The sequence below is a fragment of the Myotis myotis genome, unplaced genomic scaffold (assembly GCF_014108235.1).
Source record: "Myotis myotis isolate mMyoMyo1 unplaced genomic scaffold, mMyoMyo1.p scaffold_m19_p_2, whole genome shotgun sequence".
NCBI lineage: Eukaryota > Metazoa > Chordata > Mammalia > Chiroptera > Vespertilionidae > Myotis > Myotis myotis.
In genome coordinates, this window is record NW_023416324.1 from 13000647 (window position 1) to 13028600 (window position 27954).

At 35.5% G+C, this 27954-nt stretch overlaps 1 protein-coding gene across 10 annotated transcripts in view; it reads right to left on the bottom strand.

Annotated features, from left to right (window-relative positions):
- Positions 1–14858: 14858 nt before the first annotated feature.
- The window catches only part of HNRNPR (heterogeneous nuclear ribonucleoprotein R), a 36528-nt gene continuing 23432 nt past the window's right edge, over positions 14859–27954 (bottom strand). For 5 of the 10 annotated variants that reach the window (XM_036347627.1, XM_036347628.1, XM_036347625.1 and 2 more), the window contains 5 exons: positions 27023–27158; positions 23754–23968; positions 18844–18993; positions 16290–16411; positions 14859–16151 (listed from right to left, as the gene is read on the bottom strand). In XM_036347627.1, coding sequence (XP_036203520.1) covers positions 15539–16151; positions 16290–16411; positions 18844–18993; positions 23754–23968; positions 27023–27158 — 1236 coding nt within the window. In that variant the 3' untranslated portion in view covers positions 14859–15538. The remainder of the gene's footprint in view (positions 16152–16289; positions 16412–18843; positions 18994–23753; positions 23969–27022; positions 27159–27954) is intronic. The other 5 variants (XM_036347626.1, XM_036347623.1, XM_036347630.1 and 2 more) reach the window with 3 other exon arrangements.

Consider the following 27954-nt stretch of genomic DNA (forward strand, 5'->3'; position numbering starts at 1 on the left):
TTTAGTTTGTGTACTCTCATTAAGTGGGCTTTTGACAACTGTGAAACAAGAGACTGCTCTGCAACAGTCCAAAGCAGAGAATCTTCTCAAGTTCCCTTTGTGTCACTAGCTGCAGCCTCAAAATCTGACTACAAACTCTCATATCCAAATGAGTAATTCTGACCCTCCTGCATTTTCTACTTACAGATTTTATTAGCCACAGCATCTGAAATACGGTTCAGTACAATTTTGTGTCAAACTGCCAATTAAGTAATTCCAAACACTCCTTGAGGTGGGCCACTGATTAAAGTCTAGAAATCATTTTATACATAGCAATTTTACCATGCATACATTCATTCCTGTTATTTCATGATGTCACATTCCAATCATGTCTATTAGGAAAATGGACTAATCTTTCAAAGTAACAGCTAGGAAGTAATGGGTTAAAGCAAGGTGAATAAAGGCAGTATAACTTTCCAAAGCCTCACAATTAAGGTTTAAATACAATCACAGTCAGATTGGGAAAAGAAAGAAAAGGTGTGGAAGATACCAGGCAAGTATATGAAATCTCAAATTTCAAGAATCTAGATTTGACATTAAGATGTAATAACGTTGGTGTCTGTGTGATAATTATTATAGCAATTGTGTAGGACAAATATAAAAGAGATTAAGTAGGAAAATTGGAAAGAGTTGTAATAATCTAAGAGTTGACTTGTAAGGCATACAGCAACATTTCCTAACCTGTACATCTTGGATTAGGAGACACATCAAGCTAATTTCAGTACCTAGAACATCATCTAGCATAAAGGTGGCTAAAACTGTCTAAATCTGAATGTTAATGCTATTGTAATAAGATATAATTCACTTAAAAAGTATTGTTGAATTTCTAACATCTTTTAATGTAAGTTTTTCAATCAATTAAAGTACTAAAGTTCAGCAGTTTTATACTGGTTCCAAGTCATTCATTAAGATTAGGAATTGCCACCCTAAAACAGATTAATGACTAGAGAAATTAAGGAGGAAATGACATAGAAAAAAATCGTATGACTTAATTAACAGAAAATCCAACAGAAATACTAAGACTGCAACCTGTAGGATTAAGAGATGCTCCCAAAACACCTAATTTTTTCATAGCTATGTCTATAAGGTTTTGTTCCCTTTGCCAGATTTCCCCCCTATTTCTCCCCAGTGCCAGGAATAGATGTATGCACTAAACCTTTGTTAAATGAACACATGCTGGTAACTGATTTTTAATATTATGAAGTTTCATGTGATCTGGAGGCCAATAAAATTAGAGCAAAATACTAGAGTCAGAAATATGATTTGGGAGGATATAAAACCCAGTAACCCTAATAGTGGTTGAAATTCCTAGAGGGATAAAAGACTTGGGAAGGGTGTCACAGGGGACTAGGAAATACACAGAATTGTAAATCAAACAGAGCCAGAAAAGCTAGAAGTTTTGAAGGTTTACTCAATTGTGTCAAAAATAACAAAAAGATCAAGGACATCAGGAGAAAAAAGGCAATCAAATGACTTGAAGATCATTGCAACCACTAGCATACTGAACAATTAAAATGCTTTCCAATTAAGAATCTTCTAGGCAGAAAAACAGTTAGATGGAACCCCAAAGCTACTGAGGACATCTTGGTTTGGAATTCTGAAATTGGTCTTGGTGCTGAGTATAACCAGAGCCAGCCTGACTTTGATTAATACCTTCCAGGCCACTAAGGCAGGACCAGTTCTGATACTGTCCAACTGTTCATTCACCAACTGTGTGTGTGTATGCGTGTGCACACAGAGTTAACAGGCAATCAGTATGCCATTCAGGTTTGCTTATGCATACTATGTTTCTTTCTCCAGGAATTCAAGTTGAGTGAAAAACTATCAAGAAATACTAATAAGTTCTGGTTCTGCTCTATCTTTATTCTATGACCCTAGCCTATGTAAAACATGTGAGTAATGAAATAAGATAGAAACAGCAACACTCCACTTCTAAAACATACACAAAGATAATAAAGAGTAATCATAAAAGTGTAAAAAAGAGATAAATCAACACTACACAAAGCCAGGGTTATATATGCATCCAGCATATTTCAAGACCTTCCATTAGCTACTTCAAAGACAAAAAACAAAGCCAGTGAAGGTACAAAACAAGGCAACTAAGTATTTACAAAAATAAATTGGTTTTTACCTTTAAAGAGTAAGAACTCCAATCTGGAAAGAAAATTAGACAATAAAACTGAATTCCGTGTAAAATCATAATGGTTGCAGGTAAACTACCACAGCCTGGCTCCATTTTATTAAGTCATTTAAAAGAATTCCTAAAACACACTAACTAGATGTTTTAAGACCAGTAAAAGGAAATCTCAAATCACAACATGTAAACTTGTGACAAATATCACAAGTACAAAAAAGAGTTATTTGAAGAAGTGTAAACAGGTTTAAGAAGGACATTGTTCAATTAATAGAGGCTACACTGATAGCACATTTCTATACAAAAGGGAAGTCTAAGTTATTCAGAGGCTATCATTAATCTTCCTATTACAAACGATCCTTCTGCTCTTATTTCTCTAAAACTAGTTCTTAGCCCCACCAATAGTTGTAAGCTCGGAAACTACTAGTCTAACGAAACAGTTAGTAATAAACCAGTTATCCAGTATTTCAAAGATGCCTAATATCATGTACCTGATAAGACGGCATAGAGCAAGTAAAATCCAGAAGGCAGTAGAGAGGGGTGGCTAAATATGAGCTCTGGTATCACACCCACCCAGGTTTAATACCAGATTTGCCACTTCTAGTTAGGAGGCCTTGAACCAAAGTATCTCTGTCTTGGTTTCCACATTTGCATGTATTCCACGGAGTTAGTAAATACGTTTAAATAACTTAAGGCAATGACATCCCATTGGAAATACTATTAGTTCTCCCATCAAATTAGACTGAAATTAAAACCAGCTCAACATGTTAACCTCAGTTCTTCTCTTGCTGACCAGAAGTTCCAGCTGGCAGTTATAGGCCTTCGAACTTTTTTTTAGGAAAGCAGACTGTCAGGTGCAGCACCTCATTTGGATGTGCCTGGTCTTTTTTTTTTTTTTTTTTTTGATGTGCCTGGTCTTGGAAGCTTGACTACATTCTCCTACAAATGGACCATGAGAGCTTGTTTGGAGGTTCTAGCCGAGGAGCGCAGCCACTCGTTTACCCTTGATCGAAGACCTATCCTCTGGAGGGAAGGTTGTCCTCTTTGACTGAGGGCGCAGCTTTGGGAGAGAGGCATCTGGATTGGTAAGGGGACACACGCCTAGCCAGCCGGATCAGCCAAATCAACCCTGGCGATCAATGGGGTGATAGATGCTGCAGCTAGGTGGCCCTCACATCTTAAAACTTTTTTAAAAAGAAAATGTTCATGGATATAAAACAATACAGATGGCCGAAACTGGTTTGGCTCAGTGGATAGAGCGTCGGCCTGCGGACTGAAGGGTCCCAGGTTCGATCCCAGTCAAGGGCATGTACCTTGGTTGTGGGCACATCCCCAGTAGGAGGTGTGCAGGAGGCAGCTGATCGATGTTTCTCTCTCACCGATGTTTCTGACTCTCTATCCCTCTCCCTTCCTCTCTGTAAAAAATCAATAAAATATATTTTAAAAAAAATTAAAAACAAAACAAAAAACAATACAGATGAAGGCATGAAAGGCTAGCCACTTGGTTAAAACATGTATTCTTTTTAAAAAAATATATTTTATTGATTTTTTACAGAGAGGAAGGGAGAGGTATAGAGAGTTAGAAACATCGATGAGAGAAACATGGACCAGCTGCCTCCTGCACACCCCCTCTGGGGATGTGCCCGCAACCCAGGTACATGCCCTTGACCGGAATCGAACCTGGGACCTTTCAGTCCTCAGGCCGACGCTCTATCCACAAAGCCAAACCGGTTACGGCAAAACATGTATTCTTGTGAGACACGTAGTCCTGGGATTTGTGGGGTTTTTTTTGAAGAGCTATTACCATCCATCTTTCCTTTCTAAATTATACCGGCAGTTTACTCCTATCAAAAATATTAATGTCCTATGACACTGCTGACAAAAAATGTAGTATCAGACACTAACCAGTTTTGTAAGACATAATGGAAAATGAAATGGCTTGGACTCATAAGAAATTTTTATGAGGTATAGGGAATGGAGAAAAAAGTTATGTTTAGTAAACCTATTCCATTTGAATAAAGCAACATGTGTATGTCAGGGAGGGAAAAAATGTTTTAAAAAACTGCTCATTAATCCAACCTTGCCTGGGGGTTTCTCAGTAAAGGCTTAAAGTTTTCAGTAATGAAAAAATAGACAAAAATATAAGGAAACCTACCTTGACATTTGTTCTTTTAGATGCATAGTCACTCAACTTTCATTTTTAAATATTTTCTTTAACTTAAATTTGAACTGCATAGGTGAAAATTATCAAAATCAAGATATATATACATATATACCCATCCAGTGTACACTAAACTTAATTTTAGTTAAAAAATCATAGTTTATATTTTATAAACTCGTTTGCTCTCTAGAAGTAATCTAAATCATACGTATTAGTCATGTATTCTGATTATAACAGTATTTTATTAGGAGCCAGAACACTTTTCAAACTCCCAATGGTGTTTCTAGAAGTTGGTTTTGGTGCTTATCATTACTATTTATAAATCTTTAAGGATAATGATAATTTACTAATTTTGTATTTCTAACTCCTGAAACATAAATCACTCCATGGTTGTGAAATTAAGAAATGACATATAAATCCTTGGTGTTAGGTATGGACTAAATGTAACCTTTTCAATAAGTAGCTGGTTGCCGGAACCGGTTTGGCTCAGTGGATAGAGCGTCGGCCTGCGGACTGAAAGGTCCCAGGTTCGATTCCGGTCAAGAGCATGTACCTGGGTTGCGGGCATATCCCCAGTAGGAGATGTGCAGGAGGCAGCTGATCGATGTTTCTAACTCTCTATCTCTCTCCCTTCCTCTCTGTAAAAAATCAATAAAAAATATATTTTAAAAAAAAATAGCTGGCTTTTAGCTATCTACATTTGGTTAATGACGTACAAGATCAATCATTTTAATGATATTCCTTCCTAAGTATTAACAGGTTGATCAAGATATTACTGTACTTTCTGAAAAGAAACAAAGTTAACTGCTTTTATAACACTTCTCAAGGACAAAACCCAGGATGGGAGTTTTCTGTAATTCCTACTATCATACTGAAAGCTCACACTGGACAAATCAACTAGCAACTGTCATAAACATTTATCACTGCTTTTCCAAATTACAATATAAATACTAAAACTGCTATACAAATGTTGTTTAAAAGAGCAATAGTGACTTTTTAGGAAGTATTGGCTAGTCATATTAATGTAATATTTCACATCATTAATAATCTCCAATTAGGTCACGGTTTGATTCCCGCTAAGGGCACATGCCTGGATTGCGGGCTCAATCCCCAGTAGGGGTCACACAGGAGGCAGCTGATCAATGATTTTCTCTCATCACTGATGTTTCTATCTCTCTCTCCCTTACTCTCTGAAATAAATAAAAGTATATTTTTAGCCTGGCCAGCATGATTGAGCGTCAACCTATGAACCATGAGGTCAAGGTTCAATTCCCGGTCATGGCATATGCCGGGACTGTGGGCTTGATCTCCAGTGTGGGGCGTGTGGGAGGCAGCTAATCGATGATTCTGTCTCATCATTGATGTTTCTCTCTTTCTCCCTCTCCTTTCCTCTCTGAAACCAATAAAAATATATTTTAAAATATGTGGTTTCCTTAAAAAATAATCTCTATCTGGCAAACATTTAGTCCACACAGAACAAAACCAACCTTGTGAAAAGTTTATTAAGGAGATAGCCTAGTTTTCTTAGAGCCAGACTAACTGATCAGTTATAGAACCAAAGAAATGACTTGAGAGCTTAGGCATGGTAAATAGTAAGCCTTCAGCTTCTCCCTAATATGTGTCACATTATTGTCACAGTGACCTTAAATTCAGAACTGGTGAGTAATGAGAATTCCTGATTCTACTTTGAAATGCCCACTATTGAAAATACCTTGAGTAATCTAAAGCATTATTTTATTTTTAAAGAATGTCTCAAGACCACCTTTCTTTCTGTCTCAGGGAAAATAACACTTTCTCTAAGAGTGCATAAGGAGAGTGGGTTCTTCACACCCCCAAGTTTATGGCTAAACATAATGGCTTCTTTATGTGCAATTCTGCATCTTGCGCACGTACACACGCACACGCACACGCACACTCACTCAGGTCTGATAAGTGAAACTCTTCTACTATATCCTTGAAACATGTAGAAGAGCTGAAATCAAATATTAAATGAGAAGGCTTAACAAACCAACACTTTAAAAAATGCTCAACACTAATATAGACAGAACTCAGAAATGAAGACAAATTTGAGTTTTGTGAATAAAATATGTGGAATTAAAATTTTTAAGTCATTTGGACGTGGCACCCCTTTCCAAATCAAGTATAGGCTTACTTGGTAAAAAAGGCTGTCTTAAGAGACCAAAATTCAATATTTGGGTCTACATTTTTATAAACGAACAATGAAAGAAAAACAAATGACAATTGAACTATCAATGTAACACACACAAAAACACTTTAATTTAGAACAAAACTATTCTACTCTAAATTCAAATTAGGTTGGCTTTATGTCAGGCATAACAAAGAGCTTTAAAGTAAACATAAAATTTAACATTTAATTCTAACCTCATATTAATTAGGCCTATTTCTAATCCAATAATTGACAGTGTACATATACTTGAGGCAGAACAGGTTTTAAAGTCTGGTTTTGCCACTTTATAGATATTATATAACAAATGACTTAACTCAATTTCTGAGTTCTTCATATGTAAAATAGGGACAATACCACCTACCTTCCAGGGTTGATGATTACACAATACACAGAATGTAAAGCAGTTCCTTATCACAGTGCCTGGTACAGAGGACTCACAGCATAGTTAGTGTATGTATTAACCTACCATTGGCAAACAGCAGAGTATATGTTTTCCATACTTCATCTATATTTTTATTTTTCAAATTTGAAGTTTTAGAATGGGAAATCAGATAGTTTATCAGTTATCAGGGACTACCTTCTAGGTCTTTTATATAAAAATGGGTATACCTGCTATTTCTATTCTTCAACATTTCCCATCTTTTTATCTGTTATTTTTAAGTTATTTAATGATATTCTTCCTTAATGTGCTCTAATTAATGAATATTAACTTTTTTTTGCAAAGAGATTTCAAAAAACCCACATGGGTATTTTAGTAATCTATTAACTTTTTGGGCTTGCAGTAGCTATTTTTATCTTTTATGACTTTTGTTGTAATTTGTTTTCTGATCCAATGCCTAAGTAAACATGCCGTGACGTTTCCTCAGTGACCTGAATTTGGGCTTTTTCCTTCCTACTGTTATTTTCCACCAATTCCCTGAAACTGTTAAAGCCTGTTTTTCTAAATTTCATTTTCTTGCAGATTATGCTCCTACCCTTTCCTTGGGATCCTAAACACTAGTAACCATTGAGGTGGCCTTTACCAAAATTTTAAAAACCTTCTAGATCCAACTAGACTACCTTGATCTGTACCTTTTCTACCAAGGTCTACTTTCTGAAATTCCCCCCAAACATGAAATAATCAACCTATAACCTAGTCATGAACATTGGTATCACTAGGAGCTTGTGGGAAATGCAGGCTCTTGCCTCACCTCAAATTATTTGAATCAGAATCTTTTTTTTAAAACAGAATCTCCCAGAAGTTATTTCAAAATTATTTTGGATCCGCCACCCCTATTTTGGAAAGTCAAATAGAAATGACATTATAACTAACAAACATAATACCTACATTACTCTTCATGATTTAAGAAGTTCAATAACAATATTTATTGTTGGTTGTAGATCAAATTGTATGTAACTTATAGTCAAATACGATTAATCTGGTAAGGTTATACTTAACAGGAAGCATGAAAAGTTTCAGTATGACAAGACAATATTAACCATGTAGTTGAATAAAAAACTGTTCTTGCCCTGGCCAATTTGGAATGTGGACCCAAGGGTCGGGGGTTCGCTTATCAGTAAAAGGCACATACCTCGGTTGCAGGTTCGATCCCGGCCTGGGTTGAGAGTATCCGGGAGGCAACCAGTCCATGGGTAGACACATTGATGTTTCTCTCCACCCCCCACCCCAGCTCCACCCCACCCCTTCCACTCTCTCTAAAGATCAATGGAAAAAATATCCTCAGGTGAAGATTAAAGAAACAAACACCCCCCCCAACTCTTCTTGTTTATATTAGTTTTTTAAGAAAATGTCTATACACAATCATGATTTCAGTCATAAATTTCAAGTCTAAATTAATAGAAATGTGATTTTCATAGCTATAGGCAAAAGATATTCCCTTATGTGAATATAATGTACCTCACAGGAAAATACCTAATAAAATCTTACTTCTAAAAATTAACTAAGTAAATTCAGGGCTTTAGGTAGAGCAAAAACACACCAATAGAGCCCAAGTTTAAAATCTTTGTCAGAAGTCAGCCTCCTTTATTTTTGGAAAAAATACACCACAAATCTGAGCTGCTCCATCTCCAGCTCTACCAACACCTAAAGATGCCCAAGTTTAGATTTCTGTTAGAATATTTCTTCCTGTCTCAGTGAGTGACCTTTGATTTGGGGACAACAGGAAAATAACAAAAACAGTAAACTCTTTCTGGAAAATACTGGCCTATGCAAGTATTTTGTCTACTCTTATTTTAAAACAATAATCACTTTTTCTTCTCCATAGCTCTCTTTTATTTAACAGTCTTCATTCAAAAAAACAAGTAGACTATGTTATTACCCCTTATGAAGAGTTCCTTTAATTTGCTTATAAATCATTAGGTTCCTATTACTTTCCTCCTTAATCTTTGTTGTTATTTGGTACAGTCTGCAAAGAAATGAGCACATTACTTCAAGTAGATTTCCATTCTAAATTGCAGGACTTCTACTCTTTAGAGTAAGCAGTGGTCAGCAAACTGCGGCTCACGAGCCACATGCGGCTCGCTGGCCCCTTGAGTGTGGCTCTTCCACAAAACACTGGCTCTTCCACAGAATACCGACTTCTGCGCATGGGCCACGAAGTTTCAATCGCACTGTACGTGTGCGCCCGCACGTGGTATTTTGTGGAAGAGCCACACTCAAGGGGCCTGAGAGCCACACGTGGCTTGTGAGCCACGGTTTGCTGACCACAGGACTAAAAGAACTAAGAACACCCCAAGGAAAAGAAGTAAAAACAAAAGCTACTGTATTAGGTCTATCTTCAGGAGAATGGGAATCAGAATGAAAAGAGAAACCTTCATAAAATTTACTCTAAGAAACAAAGAGGGGGCTCTCTCTATATGGTACTTCTTATACATTGAAGTTATTACTGCCTAGTGCATTCAAACATAGCCTTCCTCAAATATTCCTTTATCACCTCTTTCACTTGCTGGCATGTCATGTCAATTGATCAAGAACACTGGGGCAATAAAATGCTTACTGAAAGCATCATACAAATGTTTCCCTCTGCCCACCTCTGTATGTTTTCTAGGATCATTTCTAATGTGGAAATGCCACAATTTCATCAGAAAAATGTTATTGGCAGCCTGTCATGCCAAAGCCAACATCCCTATCGGTAGACCCAGCTCTAAACTCCAATAAAGCTATTTCCTGACACGTTAATAAACCCACTTGATGTCAGTCCTTTTAGACCTATTTCTTTACTGCCTTTCATGGAACAGGTGCCCAAATGAGTACTAAATCTGAAGAGAGGAAATCCATTTGACTTCAAATGTCTCAATTACAGAACTACTGAATTTGATTTGTATAATGAAACCCATCACACACCACCCAAAATCACCAACACAACATTTTGAACATGTTAAATTTTATTAAAAATATTTAACATTGTACAAATATTCCAATACAGTTATGGTACCTGAATGCTGTACCAAAAGCATAATTTTTATTAAGCTGCTGATTAAATGTTTTTATAAATGTTTCTATTTTAATATTCTTGTGGTACTGTAATGGTTGCAGGAGCTTTCAGCTCAATTATAGAAATAGCCTTGTAACATAGTGCTAAACATCGTAATAGGCATCATTCAAGTACAGATGAACAGGCTATAGAAGTCCCTTTCGTCCAAATGACAAATCAAGATAGGATGTTCATGGGATCCTGACAAAGTTACTTCATAAAATGAAAGCCCTTATTTATATTTGAGGAATGTATGTTTTCCCCCATAATGCTTCATTCTTTTCTGGTCCTATGAAATGTATTTTGTTGTTAGTGTATAAAGCACAAAAATTTGCACTGCATTTTCGTTAACTTCTATGAACTGCTCAGAACTACTTGAGTGTTCCTACTACTTACTATAAAACTTCCTAAGAGCACATTAAGTGCAATCTTAAAGTTTTATACTCTGATCTTTTCTACCACTGATACATGTATAAAATGTGTCAGAAGAGAACAAGTACCTTAACATAATGACACAATCACTAAAATTCTTCAAGTATTCCACTGCAGATTGATGTTCAGCTAGTCTACAACACGCTTAGAGATAGGGGCTTACATTCATGACACCAACTAGCACATGTTTAACACCTAGGAGATTCTTCCTGGACTGATACACCCAACCAACAAAGAAGGCTTAAGAATAGTGAGGAGGTTCTTCAGGCATGAAAATCCAAAATTATTTTCAATCAGTGCTTATGTTATATTACATTTTTAGATGGTATGGTCAGAAATGCCTATTCAATTTAATTTCCTCAATTTATACTTTACCTTCGTGGAATCCTCTAATGAGTATGAAAGATTTTAATCTTTAGCACTAATCTAAAAATTGACTCTTAATTCTATCAATACCTACTAATCCTACCAGCTTTCCTGAGTTTCAGATGAAACACAAGTGGCTGATTAATTTGTGTTTCGCTATGTTCAATGACCTAATAATTTACCTATGTATTTTCCTCTTGACAAAAAGTTGTTATATCAAATGTATCTTTATACTGAATCAACTATGGTTTTTCAAATTGCTAAAACTTTTAAGTTTCATTTTACAATATTAAGGTTTCTTCTGGAGGATTTAAAAAAAATTATTTCTCTTAGTGTTTAACACCTCCATTCTATCAACATCGTCCTATTTTTACTAATATTAGTTTGCAATAAACATCCCTTAAGATGCATTATATGCTAATATACCAAATAAAAATGTAAATGTAATGAAGATATTGGATTGTTTGAAATCACAGTAAAATAAAGCAAATTTATTGTCTCACCAAGAGACATTATTTAGAATCCATCTTACAAAGTGTCTATTCTGATCACTTAAAATAATACCCTGAGTATTTCATTTATTCATACTGTAGGCCTTTCCTGCTCATCTACCAATTTGAGAATAAAGAGCATGAAGTACTTATTATATGTTCCTATTAAGAACAAAATTATTTAAAGTCTTATTTTTCTATAAGGCCAACATAAATGCCCACTTATAGGATATGGGCATTCTCCCACACTTAATGCCCCACTACTAATAAAAAAAAATAGGAAAAAAAAAGTTCTTACCAATAATTCCACTGGTTATCGTCCCCAGCGAACCCCACCTAGCAAGTCGACATCATGACATGTCAGGTCAGGGCAGCCTCAACCTCGCTTCCCTGATAGTCAGGTGATAAAAGGAAGGAGTTAAAACAGGAAAAGTATACTTGCAGATTTCTGGATAACATCTGAAAATGATTAAAAAACAAAAACAAAACAAAAAGCCCAGAGCTTCTGGTAACCTCTAAATAAAAAATATATATATGTATACACATTTTAAAAGAAAACTTTTCTATAAAGATTAACAGTAACTACTTCAAATTAAAAATTATATTTAAATTACCGGCCCATACTTTAGGTATACAATATTTTTAAAACTTCGTGTTTGCATCTCAAAGATAAGAACTAATCAACAAACTTCTATGCAAAAGTAAACATGACTGGTTAACGGATTTGTCAATCTGGATTCTCTAGTCAGTTATCCACTCCACTTGCTTACTCTGAACAACTAAGTTAACAGAAGCTCTCATTCTTAGAGGAACATAAACACACTTATAAATCCAGTGCACTCTTTCTATAAGGCTTTTTCATAGCTCCTCAGTTAAGAGATTCACATAATAAACGACATCACTAGTATTACTATTTCTTCCACATTACTTTTACTGATTATAATGGATAGCTCAGTATAATAAAATTATCTTTGGAAAATCAAAATAGCAAATTTTAACAGAATTAGGAGTCTTTAAAATTGACAATAGCCTTATAGCAAGTATTTACTGGGAAGGGTTTGGTTTTACAAATAATACACAATTAATAAAACATAGGTATGATTATCCAAATGGGCAGGAGGCAAATGATGTAATGAGTTTCAAGAATATTATATGGCTTTTCGCTAGGAATAGAATTTTATATCCCTTCTCTTTTGGAATTTAAAATATATAATTTATGTTGATGCATTCTGACCTTTTTAAAAAAAGAGGGTTCACCTAAGTCAGATTTCAAAGTCAAGTGAGAGAAAAATTATTTATTAATAGAAAGCATTGGGCTTTCTTATGCAGAATAACCACAGAAACTAAAAAAAACTGAAAAATTATGAACTCTTTTGTTTAAAAAAACTAACTTCAGAACCATAGTAACTTAATTTCCATATTAATTGACCAAATGTGGATTTATTAAAAATCTGGCAACTTATTAGAACATTTTTGCTTTTAAAAAATTAAAACAATGTCATATACATACATTTAAGCAACTGCTATAAATGAGTGATCAAATAAAAATTAGCATTCCATTATGGGGAAGGGGTATATTTATGCCAATCTCAGGAGGGTAACTACAAAGACGTCTATCTCATTATAAAGTAAAAACTTCCTAACACACATTAATATAGCAGGCTCATAAATAAAACCAAATGAATTAGGTTGGGGAACAAAAAGATGACAGGAGTATAGAAAATCAAATTTCCCAGAACTCATCATTTGTGCCTATTAAAAACAACAATGAAAGCAAATCTAGAATAAAGACCTTCCTCAATGGATATTTTTCAGATTTAGATATTAGATTATTAGATTTCTGTGAAAAGTTAAGCTCTGAATCTCTTTTTCTGAATGCTGCTACAGCTATAGTTTACAAAGACAAGGTAAAAGCTCTAAAGTGAGACTTAATGTTTATAAAGTTTCATTTTACTGCTAAATAAACGGACATAAAAATCCTATAAAACAATATTAGAGGAACATTGCTATAGATATATATTTTAACTGGTGAGAATAAAATGTAATTTGCAATCAAAGAAAGGATTTGTTATAGAACCCAAGTTTTGTTCTTATGTTTTTGCTGGGGCTTTATATTTTAGGATGGGTGGGGGAAGCATCACTTTATTCCAAATCCTAATTCCCTTCATGATAACTTTGTGGCTGGTACCATCTAATTTTTAAGAAATACAAACAACTCAAATTTTACTTTTAGACCCTTTCTTCTTTAGGAAAATCAGGGTTTTATTCAAGTCTAATTTAGATTTATAATGAGCTTCAAGTTGTATTTTTCAAAGTTTAAAAGCAGTAGTTAAAGGATTTTCGGTGTCTTTACTTTTATACATGGGCATTAAAATACATCAACACAACTGGATCTCTACATAGCTTTATCAAATACATACCCATGTTGACCTGAAACTACTCTAAAACAGACCACATATATAATTCCTTTATCAGTTTATAAAAAAAAATAGGAACAATAAGGCCAGTTTACTTACTGTACTATGTAATAAGTACATGTTTAAAGAGAAATAAGATATACTAACTTTCATCAAGAAATATTTTATTTGAAACCCAAAATATAATCTAATCAAACTTGTAAAAAATTAAGTGGCTTATAATTTTGAAATCTAGTGCTACTGTTATAATAGACACCAAATAGAAACAAAACACAAAATAAGGTGTGTTGTTTTTAATTATTCCCCAATGGCTTGTTTTTATAATTTAAAAACAGATCCACCTAAGAACAAAACGGAAGGGAAAATTTTGCAGTAATTTGAAAGTGATCCAGCCTTTCCTGCACTGTAAAGTTTGGACTTTTTTGTTCCTCTTATTCTCAAGCAAAAAGGCCATTACAATAAATCAGAATTTCTAAAGGAAACAGGGAAAGAGACCTTATGACTTGGCCAACAAAAACTTTGGCCATTAGGGATAGTTAAAAAAAAAAGGTGTTAACTGTCAGCAGTATGTTTACTAGATATTTTTAAGCCTCTCTTGTGAGGCTTGTGTTTCTCAAAACAAATTTACATAGCAATAGAAAATCATATTCCTGAACTGAAGTGGCAGTCCCAATCATGTATACTAAAACTGAGTTTCATCCGTAGTGCAATTGACACCACAATACTAACGTTTTTTTCCTGTTACATATATTCACTTATTCAGCAAATAAAGTCTTCAGACAACAAATTATCCTTTATAGAAATAATGTGGGTCAAAATAAATTGCAGTCTGCTTCCCTAATCCCACTTTATTTAACATAAATTATACAATGCCTGCAAGAATGTTCAAAAGTCATTGAACCTGTTTTATAAAAATAAGGATAAAATTTCAAAATTTAAGAGACTATGAGAGAACACCAATCAATGTAGTGCTAGTTGGAATAAGTACTAGAATTTAGACTAATCCTCAGTCTGATAGCCACGATACATATTGAAATAGATAAGAAATTTTGCATGAATTTGATCACTCACATAGGCAGTTATAGTTTGAAAACAATATTCCTTGCAAGGATTACGAATAAAATAATGTTTTAGGACACAATTGAATTTGAAATAGGTAATGTTTTGAATAGATTTTTGAGTTTTATTGAAATCTTACATGAACAAGAAATTGGAAATACAATCACATCAAAGAACAAATTGTCACGGCTTTGACGTTTAAGCCAAACAAATTTTGTAGGGCAGATTTCAAAAAGGTGTGAAGTAATAACAATTTAAAAACACAGTTAACCTACTTCTAGGAATGCAAAACATACAATCATAGGTTATTTTCAATACAAGAAAACTTAAATTTTTGTCTGCTTTAATTTCTTAAAACTACTAAGACAAAGTACTAGCTTGTATTTTTATTTACAGCATACTCCATACTCCTATGTAATCTATCTCAAATGCAAAAAAAAAGAAACTGTCCAAAACCAAAGGTTCTGCAAAATCATGATTTAACAGTGTGCTCAGCTTGTTTTGAAGCTAAAAATGAAGCCTGAAACAATAAAAGCATTGTAATCCCCAGAATAAGGGAACTCTGCAAGCCCAATAATGTCCAAGAGCATTTATGAAAAGAGGAAAAAATAAAAAGACTTGAGTATATACACAATAATGATTTCTTCAGCCCAATACAAATGGCAGCAAATTGCTACTTAAAGATGAAACAGTTAAGCCAATTTTTGTTTTTTTGAAGAATGTAGTAGATCTAGAGCCAATCGTGTCTTGCCAATATCATTTTCAAGCCCTCACTTGTCTATTTCCACTGTTGCCCATAAGTATCCTGATAAAATTCCTGGTTGTCATTATTGTAACCATAGTTACCAGAATAGTCACCACCTTGTTGAAGCGGCTGCTGAGCGATGGGCTGGGAACCCCAGTTCTGTTGGTTGTTGGTCTGACGGCGCTTGGAATCAGGTTGGTTGTACCCATCTGCCTTTCTCTTGCCACCTACATTGCCCCCACGATTGCCCCGAGAGCCACGGGAACCACGGCCTCTCTGCTGTTGGGCAGGACCCCCTCTGCCACCCCTAGAGCCTCTTGGTGGTCCCAAAGGTGCCCCCCTCTGTGAATAGCCAGCTCTACCTCTTGGAGGTGGTGCTCCCCGCCCCCTTGGTGGTGGTGGAGCACCTCGCCCTCCCCTTCCTCCTCCTCTTCCTCTTACTGCATAGCCATCATCATAGCCGTAGTAGGGATCTTCATAGCCTCCACGATAGTCGTGATAATCATAACCATAGTAATCATCATAGTAATCTTCATAGCCATAGTAATCTGGAGGGTAGCCATATCCACCTCTCCCCCCACCACGACCCCGACCTCTAATTGGAGGTGGCATGCGAGGAGGAGGGTGATAGTAATAATCTTCATACCTAACAATGGAGGGAAGGGAGAAAAGAAAAAACAAATTAGCTTACTTCAAGACTCTTCCTGATTTTGTTTTATTAACCTGATCTCCGCTATCAAGTTATTCTCTGTTCAAAGATGTATTTACTAAAATGCAGACTCACGCAGTGCTTCTGGAGGCCTGTCTAGCAGCTTGGCGTTCTTTCCTTTTCTTGTCTGGTGGCTTGGCTAAGACTATTTCAATTTCTTCCCCTTCTATTTCTTTGCCATTCATTTCATCCATGGCCTACACAGAATTAGAAAAATAAATTTATTTTAGAAGTAATACTTTAAAACATAACTACATAAGCATAACTGTGCCAGTTAATACACTAATAAACAATTTAAATATTTTAATTTGCAAAAGATGAATCCAGCCACAAAATAAAAAAACAACGAAAGTACCTGTTTCCCTCAATCTCACCCTCTTATATGTAAACAATATTGAGCACAAAACTGATGCCCTACTCTTATATTTAAAAAAGTAAACGGGTTACCTATTGCTGTTCCTTAATTCCAAATAACTAACTCTTCAATGTTTAACCATACTAAAGAGGCAAATCCACACATGGGGAAGATGCCAGTATCACAAACTTTTCAAGATTCAGTTTTAAATAAATATAATAGCATTCAATATGTACGTGGTCTTACATTGTTCTTCCATAAAAATTTTAAGGGGGGAGAAGATAAGAGATCAACCAAAGGACTTGTATGCATGCATATAAGCATAACCAATGGTCACAGACACTAGGAGGGTGAGGGCATGTGCTGGGGGGGTGGGGGTGACCAGGGAGAGGTCAATGGGGGGAAAAGGAGACATATGTAATACTATATGTAATACTTTAAACAATAAAGAATTTTTTTTAAAGATTTTAAGAAAAGAAAAAAATTTTAAGAATGTGAACACAAATGAGGTCACTGATAAGATCAGCAGTGGAATTCAACAAGAAATTGACACAAACACAGTCTAGGTTTCCCTCACAACACTTAACCTGGAACATACTTTGACTAAACAAAAGCACAGAGCCCAGAAAAAGCCCAACCTAATGAAGTTACTCACCTGGAGGACAATAATCAAAAGCATTCTATGCTCTAGTCCTTTATTCATGTTGTTCCACCTAATAGCCTCTGCCATGCTTCAAGGTTCAGGAGACTCTAACAAAATATCACCTCACCACAGTTTTTCTATTTCCCCATACAACCATTTCTTCTTCAGACATACGTAAATGCTCTATCCATAAAGAGCATTTAGTGATTTACAAATATCCATTCAAATCCATCTTTCTCTAGATACTAATTTTCTCCCTTTACCACCTTAGGTTTTGGCTATTTCAGCTAAAACTAAATGAGGCTGAAGCTTTCTGGTCTAAAAAACAGAATAGAGCAGCGGTCGCCAACTAGTGACCCACAGACCACTGGTGGTCCATGAGGTCTGAAAGGCTGGCAACCGCTGGAAAAGAGCATCTACTTGCTCACATGGCCATATCGATGTATGTGATTCCCAGTGGCTGAGGTAAAAATTTTGTAATTTTACAGACTTCTTTGGCAAACCACCCTGCCAGTTTTTATGCACCTGTTATTTAATACCAATTGAATCAAAGGACTATTTAGAAGGTATAAACTTATTAGTTATCAGTGTTTCATACCATTGGCAATTTAAAGCATACATTAAATTCTGTACCGAGTTGTGAATTTTATAAGCAATAAGGTCTAATTAATTAGCTGCCATGAAAAAGCAAACCAATCAATTCTAACTAGTCAAAGATTTTCTACAAGGCACATTTAACCCCTAGAGTGCCAGGGAGCACGATCGCACTCTTCCTGTCTTTCGCCAAAAGTGCCAGGAGCGCTATCACACTCCTCCTGCAGTGTCACTATTAGATGCTAGTAGTTCACTCTTTATTGACAGATAGCACCTAAGTGCAGATTACTTATGATGCCGAATGTTTGTAGTTCTAAAATTGACCACTGGCATTTATCTGCCTATTTTTTTACAGGTACTACGATTTTATGAAGTTTACTCAGATTTTGTAGCCCTAAAGCTTCGAAATGGCATCCAGTTCTAAGTCTGCTTTTATTAGTGATGATGATATTGCTAAATATGTCAATTCTTGCTGTAAAGATGACGACTTTGTGGAAGATATTGGAGAAGGGTGTCCCTCTATTTTAACATTATGTTTTGTTCAAATTTTTTTTCCTACTAGTATTTTATAATACAATCAGCAAACAATATATGTCAAAGATAAAAACAAATGTAGTAAAGGTTTCCTTAAGTTTTTGAATATGTAACTTCATTTACTTGCGATTCATAATTTTTTTCCTAAACTGCTGTAAAATCAGCAAAAATGCCTTGGCAATTTTAGCATAGTTCCTAGGATATTGGTTGGCATTCAAAGGGTTAAAATCAGTACCCTGGGCTAAGGCCTGGGGTGGAGAAAAGCTGGGTGGAGGGGGGCAAAGGAGGGAAAAATGGGAGACATCGGTAATACTGTCCTCATCACTGATGTTTCTATCTCCCTCTCCCTTCCTCTCTGAAATCAATAAAAATATGTTAAAAAAAAAAAAAGTTCCAGAGTTCGGAGAAGTTGAAAACCAATTTTATTTTAATTTTTAAAGGCACTACATATGTTTAACAAGTTTCAATAGCAGAATTCAAATATCAAGAAACAAAATTTCTACCTTAACAGCTGCTCCTCTGTCTTCAAAATGAACAAATGCATAATCTTTCAACTTCTTTACCCTTTCAAGTTTTCCAAATTCAGAAAATGACTTTTCCAGTATTTCTTCCGTCACTGTAGTAGCCAAGTTTCTCACAAATAAAACTTTCACCTAATACAACAAATAGAAAAAAATTGGCATTGGCTACTTAATTTTAGCTGGTCTTATATTAAAGTATTTCTTCCTATCTTCATGGCATAGGCTTTTTTCCTCTAAAACATTAAGTGCTATGATAGAAGGTATAAAAATTGCCAAAATAATTCAGATTTTACCGATTTATATAAATATTGGTTCCTTCTCATGTCCTATAATTAAAGTGCCTAACATTGTAAATAGGACCTTCAAAAAACAACAACACATAATTATTACTAAGTTAACTTACAAATTTTGCATGGTCCCTGTCTCCCTTAAACAAGTTTTTCCAGGGTTTTTTTCCCCCTATTAGAACTGGATAAGCTGATTCTAAAGTTCATTGGAAAAAATAAGCAAATATAGCCAGGAAAAAGACAAGAAAAAAATTTAGAGACTAACCTTACCAGATATAACAACCATAATGCTTAAATCATTCGATCAGTGTAGTGTTAATCTGGATAAAAATAAAAGTCAGATCCATATCTCACACTGTATGCCAGGATAAACTCCAAATACACACACACACACAAGGATGATGGGGAAGGGAGGAAATGGAAGTGCTAGAAGAAAATGTTTTTATAACACACATTGGGGAAGGCTTTGCGACTCAAAATTTATTAACTATAAGTCTATAAACTATAAAAGAGTGATGGATTCAACTACTAAAAATAAATAGCTTCACCTGGCCGGCGTGGCTCAGTGGTTGAGCGTCAACCTACGAATCAGGCCACGGTTCCATTCCCCATCAGGGCACATGCCTGGGTTGCAGGCTCAATTCCCCAGTGTGGGACGTGCAGAAGGCAGCCGATCAGTGATTCTCTCTCATCATTGATATTTCTATCTCTCTCTCCCTCTCCCTTCCTCTCTGAAATCAATAAAAATATGTGTAAAAATAAATAAATAAATAAATGGCTTCTACATAGCAAAAATACAAGCAAAGTAAAAAACCAAATGACTTATATAACAAAGAGTTAATCTTTCTTTTATATCAGAGATCCAGAAAATAATAATAAAAAAAAAAACTCGCCGAAACCGGTTTGGCTCAGTGGATAGAGCGTCGGTCTGTGGACTGAAGGGTCCCAGGTTTGATTCCGGTCAGGGGCATGTGCCTGGGTTGCGGGCACATCCACAGTGGGAGATGTGCAGGAGGCAGCTGATCGATGTTTCTCTCTCATCGATGTTTCTGACTTTCTATCTCTCTCCCTTCCTCTCTGTGAAAAATCAATAAAATATATTTAAAAAAAAAAAAAAACTCAACAGAAAAACTGAATAGAAAAATAGGCAAAAATTCATGATTATATGGTTCATACAAAACAACAACAACAACAAAAAAACAACCAGCAACACACAAATGACCGGAAAACATAGTAAAAACTTAAACTCATGCATAGTAAGAAAAGAAAACTCTTAACGGCTTTGAAATACCGTTTGTTATCAAACTGACAAAATCTAAAAGTTTAACCATACACTAATTTTGACAAGGATGAGAATAGGCCTCTTGTATTTCACTGGTAGGAGGGTAAAACGATCTGGTCCACTTCCCAAAGAGGAGAATATAGTAATCTTAGTAATAACAGATGCATTTACCTGTTGGCCCACAATTCTACCCCTGAGAATCTATCCTACAGATATATCCATACTTGTATCAACTGACATGACAAAAGCTTATTCACTACAGAAACAACCTAAAAGACTCGAACAACCCAAGAACGTCCAGCTGGTTGAATATACCGTGGTACATCCACCAAATGGAACACTATGTAACCATACAAAAAATGAAGAAGAAAAAAAAAAAAAAGAGGAAGAGTTCTAGCTGGTTTGGGTCAGTGGATAGAGCATTGGCCTGTGGACTGACGGGTCCTGGGTTTGATTTCAGTCAAGGGCACATGCCTGGGTTGCAGGCTTGAACCCTAGTAGGGGGTGTGCAGGAGGCAGCCAATCAATGATTCTCTCTCATCACTGATGTTTCTATCTCTCTCTCCCTCTCCTTTCCTCTCTGAAATCAATAAAATTATATTTCAAAAACACACACACAAAAAACAAGGAAGAGCTCTAAGAGCTCACATGGAGAGACTGCTAGGATACATTGTTGGTAAGACTTTTCCCCCCCATTTCTGAAACAGGGTTCCAACTTATAGTCAATGTGACGGATAAGTACTGTGTCATAGTTTAAGTGGCAATGTTTATAATTTCTTAGTGGTACTTATAATAATGGTATACCTTCCTTAGAGCTGATGAAATAGAGTGGCAAATAAAACAAATATGAATCAGTGAAAACAGTAAGTTACCAGCAACCACTTGTATAAGAAGCAGGGAAATAATACATCCTCAATATTTGTATTTACCCAAGAAAACACGAAAAGATAATAAGAGAATACTAAAATTGAATGCCTATAGGGAACCAAGGGGTATGATACAGATATGGTAGATGGGGATAGGGGTGGAATTGGGACTTCTCTATCTTTCTATAAAATTTTGATTTCTAAGCTAAGGAAATATATTAACTATTCAAACAAAAAAACCAAACATATCCACTGAAGAAAGTGTTGCTCTATGAATAGAAAGGATGGGGGAGAAAAATCTTAATTCAATGGGTGAAAAAAATGGAAGTTTCCACCTCTCTCTATCTCCTTTATTTTTCTAAATGTTGTAATACTGAAGTATACCTACATCAGACAGGCCTCCACTGATTTCCTTTTTAACTAAACATGGGTCCCTTATCTTTTTCTGAAATGAAACCATTACATACTATAAATAAATTACTTGTTGCCCTAACTGGTTTGGCTCAGTGGATAGAGCGTCGGCCTGCAGACTGAAGGGTCCCGGGTTCGATTCCGGACAAGGGCACATGCCCGGGTTGCATGCTCAGTCCCCGGTGGGGGGTGTGCAGGAGGCAGCCGATCAATGATTCTCTCTCAGCACTGATGTTTCTCTCTTTCCTTCTCTGAAATCAATAAAAATATTTTTTTAAAAAATTACGTGTTAAAACTGTATTAAGAAAGATACATTTATTTAGGTGCTTAGGTACTGTTTGATTTTAAAACTGACCCAACTTGGCAAAAGATCTTCAATAAATTGTAACACTGATAGAGTGAAGTAACAGCAAAAGCTTTACTCTACTGTGTAAATTCCCCCTCATTAGAAAACAGAGTCAGTAATATTCAAGTTTATTCAACCAGTATTATTCAAGTTTATAGAGGCCACCTATTCATTACAAAATTGTTTCAGATGCAGAAAGAATAGTTACTATAATAAAATTTGAAGTTTTCTAACCCTATAAAAAGATTTAGGGTAAATTTCAATCTGAAAGGTTATAAGAAGTATATGAAAAGTGACTGATGAGAAAATAAGTAGCTATACTTTAGAATTTTGGGGGATTTGATTCCCCTCATATAATATACCTATAATACTATTTTTAAAATGTTTTTATAGGATAAGCAATACAGGCTACACTTAGCTTCTACAAGGTAGATTCAAAGTTATCAGAGATTTGAAGATATTTATCCAATGCTAATAAAGTAGGTCACATCCAAATTCAGTAAGTTTGCCCCAAGTCACAATTGGGAGAACAAGTGAAATTGAAATCAAACTAGAAAAAAAAGAAGGAAGGAAGGAAGGAAGGAAGGAAGGAAGGAAGGAAGGAAGGAAGGAAGGAAGGAAGGAAGGAAGGAAGGAAGGAAGGAAGGAAGGAAAGGGAAAGAAAGCAGGGCCATTTAAATTCTCAGTCCCTTTCCTTGACATTATCTATTCAAGGAATATGTTAAAAAGATACTGAACAGCACATCTGAGAGCCTCTGGTTCATTCTCAGTGGATCTTCTGTTTAACACAAAGATGTTTTTGCCTATAAAAATTTTATCATGTTAATATAAACTGGGGCTCTCTTAACTAATCAGAGTGAGGACTGCCTTCTCAGAATCTAGAGGCAGACTTCTCATACAGAAGAATCTAATCACTAATTTATGACCATCCATAAAGTTGCTGCCTCCCTGAGAAGGAAAAAGACATTTACCAAAATACTCAAAAAGTCACTAAAAGGGACAGAGATGCAACTCTAATGTGTCCCTTCAATCCCAGGACTCACCCAAAAGAAAGCCTGAGAATGAGGATTCATAGTACCATCTGTTACCAGATAAAGATCTTGGCAAGGCAAGGATAGGACAGAGAAAAATGAGGTCCCTCTACAGGACTTGCCATGCATATTTTGCCACTATCATATAACAGCAAACATGAAAACCTTCTGCTTTTCTTCACAGGGACAATACCCTAAATGAAGCTTGATAATTAAAAAAAGAAAAACTTTTTAAAATAAGAGAAAAAAATTAGATATAAATATAAACAAAATTATTCCTGGCCATTTAATAAAAGTCATAATATGGTCAATGAAGATTATAATTCAAACTTTACCTCTTTCTTTACTGAGTAAGACCTTGTCTTTTTTTCTTTTTAAACCTCTGTATTCCTTATAATGCCTAGCACTAAACAAATTCTCAGTGTGTATAAAAATACTTAATGGAAGGGATTTCATTTCAGTTCCTTTTACACGTTTAATCAGCAGGAAAAGGAATGGTTACTGGAAATTCCTGAATATCAAGAAAGGCTAAGTTTGGTGTTAAAACAGGTTCTTGCCTAAATAGTTAAAATCAAGAGCTATAATATTAAACTCAAAAAATTTTGAGTTTCATTCTGAGTATAAAATTTAAATGATGACCACACCTCCATCCCAAAAAATTGCATTTACCTTAGCCATGACTTCTGGATCTGGTTCTTCCACAGGGTCAGCCCATTCAACTGTAACTACATTTCCCCATACTTTTACTTTTCCACTCATCAGCCGGCGTCTGGCTTGTGCTGCTGACTTGTGATCCTCATATTCAAGGAAGCAGAACCCCCGATTCTTCTTTTTGTCATCGGGTTGATGATAGAGAATAACGTCCACCAAACCCTCTGTTAAACCAACAGCCAGATATATAAGCCAAAAGCATCCACCACACATCTACTGATTAGGCAGACCTAAATCCACTTGCCTAAAAGCAAAAAATAACTGAAGAAGCCTCAAAATGATTCACTAATTACCTAATAGACAATTTAATCAGCATTATTAGATATGAGGTTTGGGACAATATTTTTATGTGCCCTTTTAATTTTAGGGGTCATAAAGATACAGCCATAAACAACAGGTACAACTACTGCATTTTGACATATAACATTCTACAATGTTTTAAAGTTTTGATGTAACACGACCTTACAATTTATAAAAATACTACACCAAAGAACTTGAACATCAAATTATTGATATAAATCCAAGAGAACTAAGATTCAACAACTAACCATCCTCGGGTCTAACTTAAAAGTTAGTTTTGCCCTAACCGGTTTGGCTCAGTGGATAGAGCGTCGGCCTGAGGACTGAAGGGTCCCAGGTTCGATCCCAGTCAAGGGCATGTACCTTGGTTGTGGGCACATCCCCAGTAGGAGGTGTGCAGGAGGCAGCTGATCGATGTTTCTCTCTCACCGATGTTTCTGACTCTCTATCCCTCTCCCTTCCTCTCTGTAAAAAATCAATAAAATATATTTTTTAAAAAAGTTTTTACTAAGAATAAAAATAATTGCTAAATACTGGTGTCCCTCTGGTCGGTCCTGTGCCCTCATCTTTCCATAAATCTTCTTTCTAGGTAAAAACCAGCTAGTTCCTACTCTTAAATACTATCTATATCCTTAAGAATGCTTAGATTTTATTTCTACCCCAGACTTAGACATTTCAAATTTAACAGTCCAAAACTGCACCACCACTCCCCAAATCTGTCTTCTCTAGACTTTCCTACTTAATAAACAGTATTATCTCCTGGGTTTCTCAAGCCAGAAATTAAAGACTTATTCTTGATTTCCTCCTTTACTTCATCTTCCCTATCCAATTCCAAGCCAATCTACTTTTTGCATCTCCACTGCTCAATCTTCTATTTGAACATTATGAAAGCTTCTACTCTTTACCCCAAGCCATTATCTATATAGCAATAAAAATATTCTGAAAACATAAAACAGATGTCATTCCCTGTTTAAGACCTTCAAATACCATCTCATTATACATACACTAAAATCCAAACTCCTTTTGTGGTCTTCAAAAGTCCTACCTACTTCATTTTATATAATTCTACCTTTTAAAAACGCTGGCCTTCTATTAACTTTAATATACCAAGTTCTTTCTTGCCTTAGAACACAGACATGTGTTGCTCTCTTGGAATGCCTCTTTGTATGCTACATTCTTCTCATTCTTCATGTCTTGGATGAAATGTCACCTTATCAGAAAAGACTTCCATAACCATAAAATCCCCAATAGTAGCTATTCTCTACCTAAATATCCCTTATTTCCTTCTTTACAGTGCTTACCACAATGTGTAAATATTTCCTTAATTGGGGGGGGGGGGGGGGGGAGATCTTCTCTCCTTTCCCAGAATGTAAGCTCTACAGGGCAGAGACTAGATCTCTCTTATTCACCACTGTATCCCAGCAGATAGTACAATACCAGCACTTAATAGGCACTGAATAAACACTTGCTGAAAAAAAATGAATGCATGGACATAAAGCCAGAAAGGACTTGGTAGGTAATAAACTAATATAAACTAATGAGGTTAAAAACTGTGCCAACAGTTAGAGGTATTTGACCAACACAATTATGATAAACTAGAGGCCCAGTGCATGAAAATCATGCAGTGTGTGTCTGTGTGTGTGTCCTTCAGCCTGGCCTGTACTCTCTTGCTATCCGGGAGCTCTTGGGAAGGGGGCCTAAGCCATCAGTCGGACATCCTTAGTTCCACCATAGAGGCGGGAGACACTCCTGCCACCTCTGCTGCGCTCACCAGCTGTGAGCCTGGCTTCTGGCTGAGCGGCACTACCCATGGGAGCACACTGACCACAGCTCCTGTGTTGAGCATCTGCCCCTTGGTGGTCAGTGCACATCACAGCGACCAGTCATTCCACCGTTCAGTCGATTTGCATATTAGGCCTTTATTACATAGGAGAATAGTGGCAGTGGTTACAATGTGGGATGCTAGAAGTAAAAAATTCCGGAGTGGCTAGATTTTGTGGCAACAAGATCCAGAATGTGATCTGCATGTGGGGGAGCTGAAGTAAAGGACTGAAGATGAGATGGTCGCAAAACTAGGAGGCTAGGGTACTGGATGATGCCTCTACGGCAAAAGTACTAAGAGTAAGTCAATTTAGGACAGAAGAGGAAGACTGTGAGCCAGAAGCAACCTTCAATTAATAAGACAAATTGAAACCAGAAGAGCAATAGATGACAGCTTGAAGGAAGGGGAAAGGATAGTATATCTGGATGACAAAAATATAAAGGAATAGTGGGGTTTTCTTTAAAAGGGAAGGTAATCGTCTAAAAAAGCGTTTTTAAACCACAACTAGTATTTAGTAGCTCTCTATTAGCATTTTAAAAATGGAAATGGAAAAGGAAATATCAGACTAAGTCATGTAAAATAGTAAAAGTATTTGGTTTCATTAAATTTTGTTTCAGTTACATATAAATGTATACAGACCAATGTATAAACATATACATTGTAATATAAAATGTACTTCTCAATCAATTCCATGCATTTAGAATTGCAAATTTTGAAAAATATGATCTAGATGAGCTAACAGGAAGAAGACAAGAATACTAATCCCTTTGGACCTAAAGTACACTGAATGTCAGAAGGGGAAAGCCTTCACTTGAAGACCACAGGGCAAAAGCTCTGGCAAAAGCCAATGTTCAATTAAGGTAAAGTGAAGGGGACATTCCAAGATATTAAGGATATGAGGAAATGTGCTTAGTCCAAACCACTATAAACATAAAAAACTCAAATGATACTGGCAAAATCCATAAAATAATGAAAGCAGAAGGGATGCAATTTAGACCTGAACAGACATTTAAACTCTTAGATTAATACACACATCCTTTTTTTGCACTTATAAACAGTACCACAGATTTCCCAAAATTAACTTCTAAATACATTTTTGTTTTACCTGTGACTTTACTGAATTCTTCCAGAATGTTTTCTTTAGTCTTATTCTTTGGAATTGATCCAACAAAAAGCCTGTTGTTTGCCACGGAAATGCACACTCCAAGGTGTTTACCAGGGCGAATTTCATAGCTGTCACACTGCAAGGAAGAAAAGAACCAGACACCCCACAACCACCCCAAACTCAGGACAACCGATCTCAATCTAAAATATTCATTAATTTAAGGTCAAACACTCCCTGCTTCATGAACTCACCAAGTTCCCTCAGGCTTGCCATAATATAAATGTGTATTTTAAACTTGTTACAGCCAGTCTTTCATTTAATCTGCTTTTGTTAACTTTCACTATTCCTCCATATTATAAATAACTCAAAGTTATTAACATTTCATTTTTAAAACTATCTTATTTCATATTTAAGATTTTATCTATCTAAAAACTTTTTTCCATGGATTTTTCAGAAAAAGTACTTTGGAGATGAAATCAGATACAGACAAGCCATTGGCAAGATAATAATATATAAAGAGTAACAACTATGTTTAATCAATGCAAGAGAAATTTAGAAGAACTTCATATTCTACACAAACCACAGAATTCTAAATATATAAAGTTTTAAACTGTGTATCAAACACAATATTTTCAAAAGTATAAAAAAGGATAGATATAAAAAATGTTTTATTTAAATCACTAAAGTTTATTCCTTGATAAACTTTAGCTTGTTTTAACATTACTTACCCATTTATTTACTAAAAGACATGTTATTATAAATTAAATCATCCATATATTGCCAAAACATGGAAATAAAGATTTAAAAACTTAATATTAAATAAACAAACTGTAAAAAAAAAATCCATAACAAAGACTAAAATCTGGGTCAAACTAGAAGTAGAACTAATTTAGAGACAACTTATGAAACAAAAGCCTTTGTTAAAGAGGTTA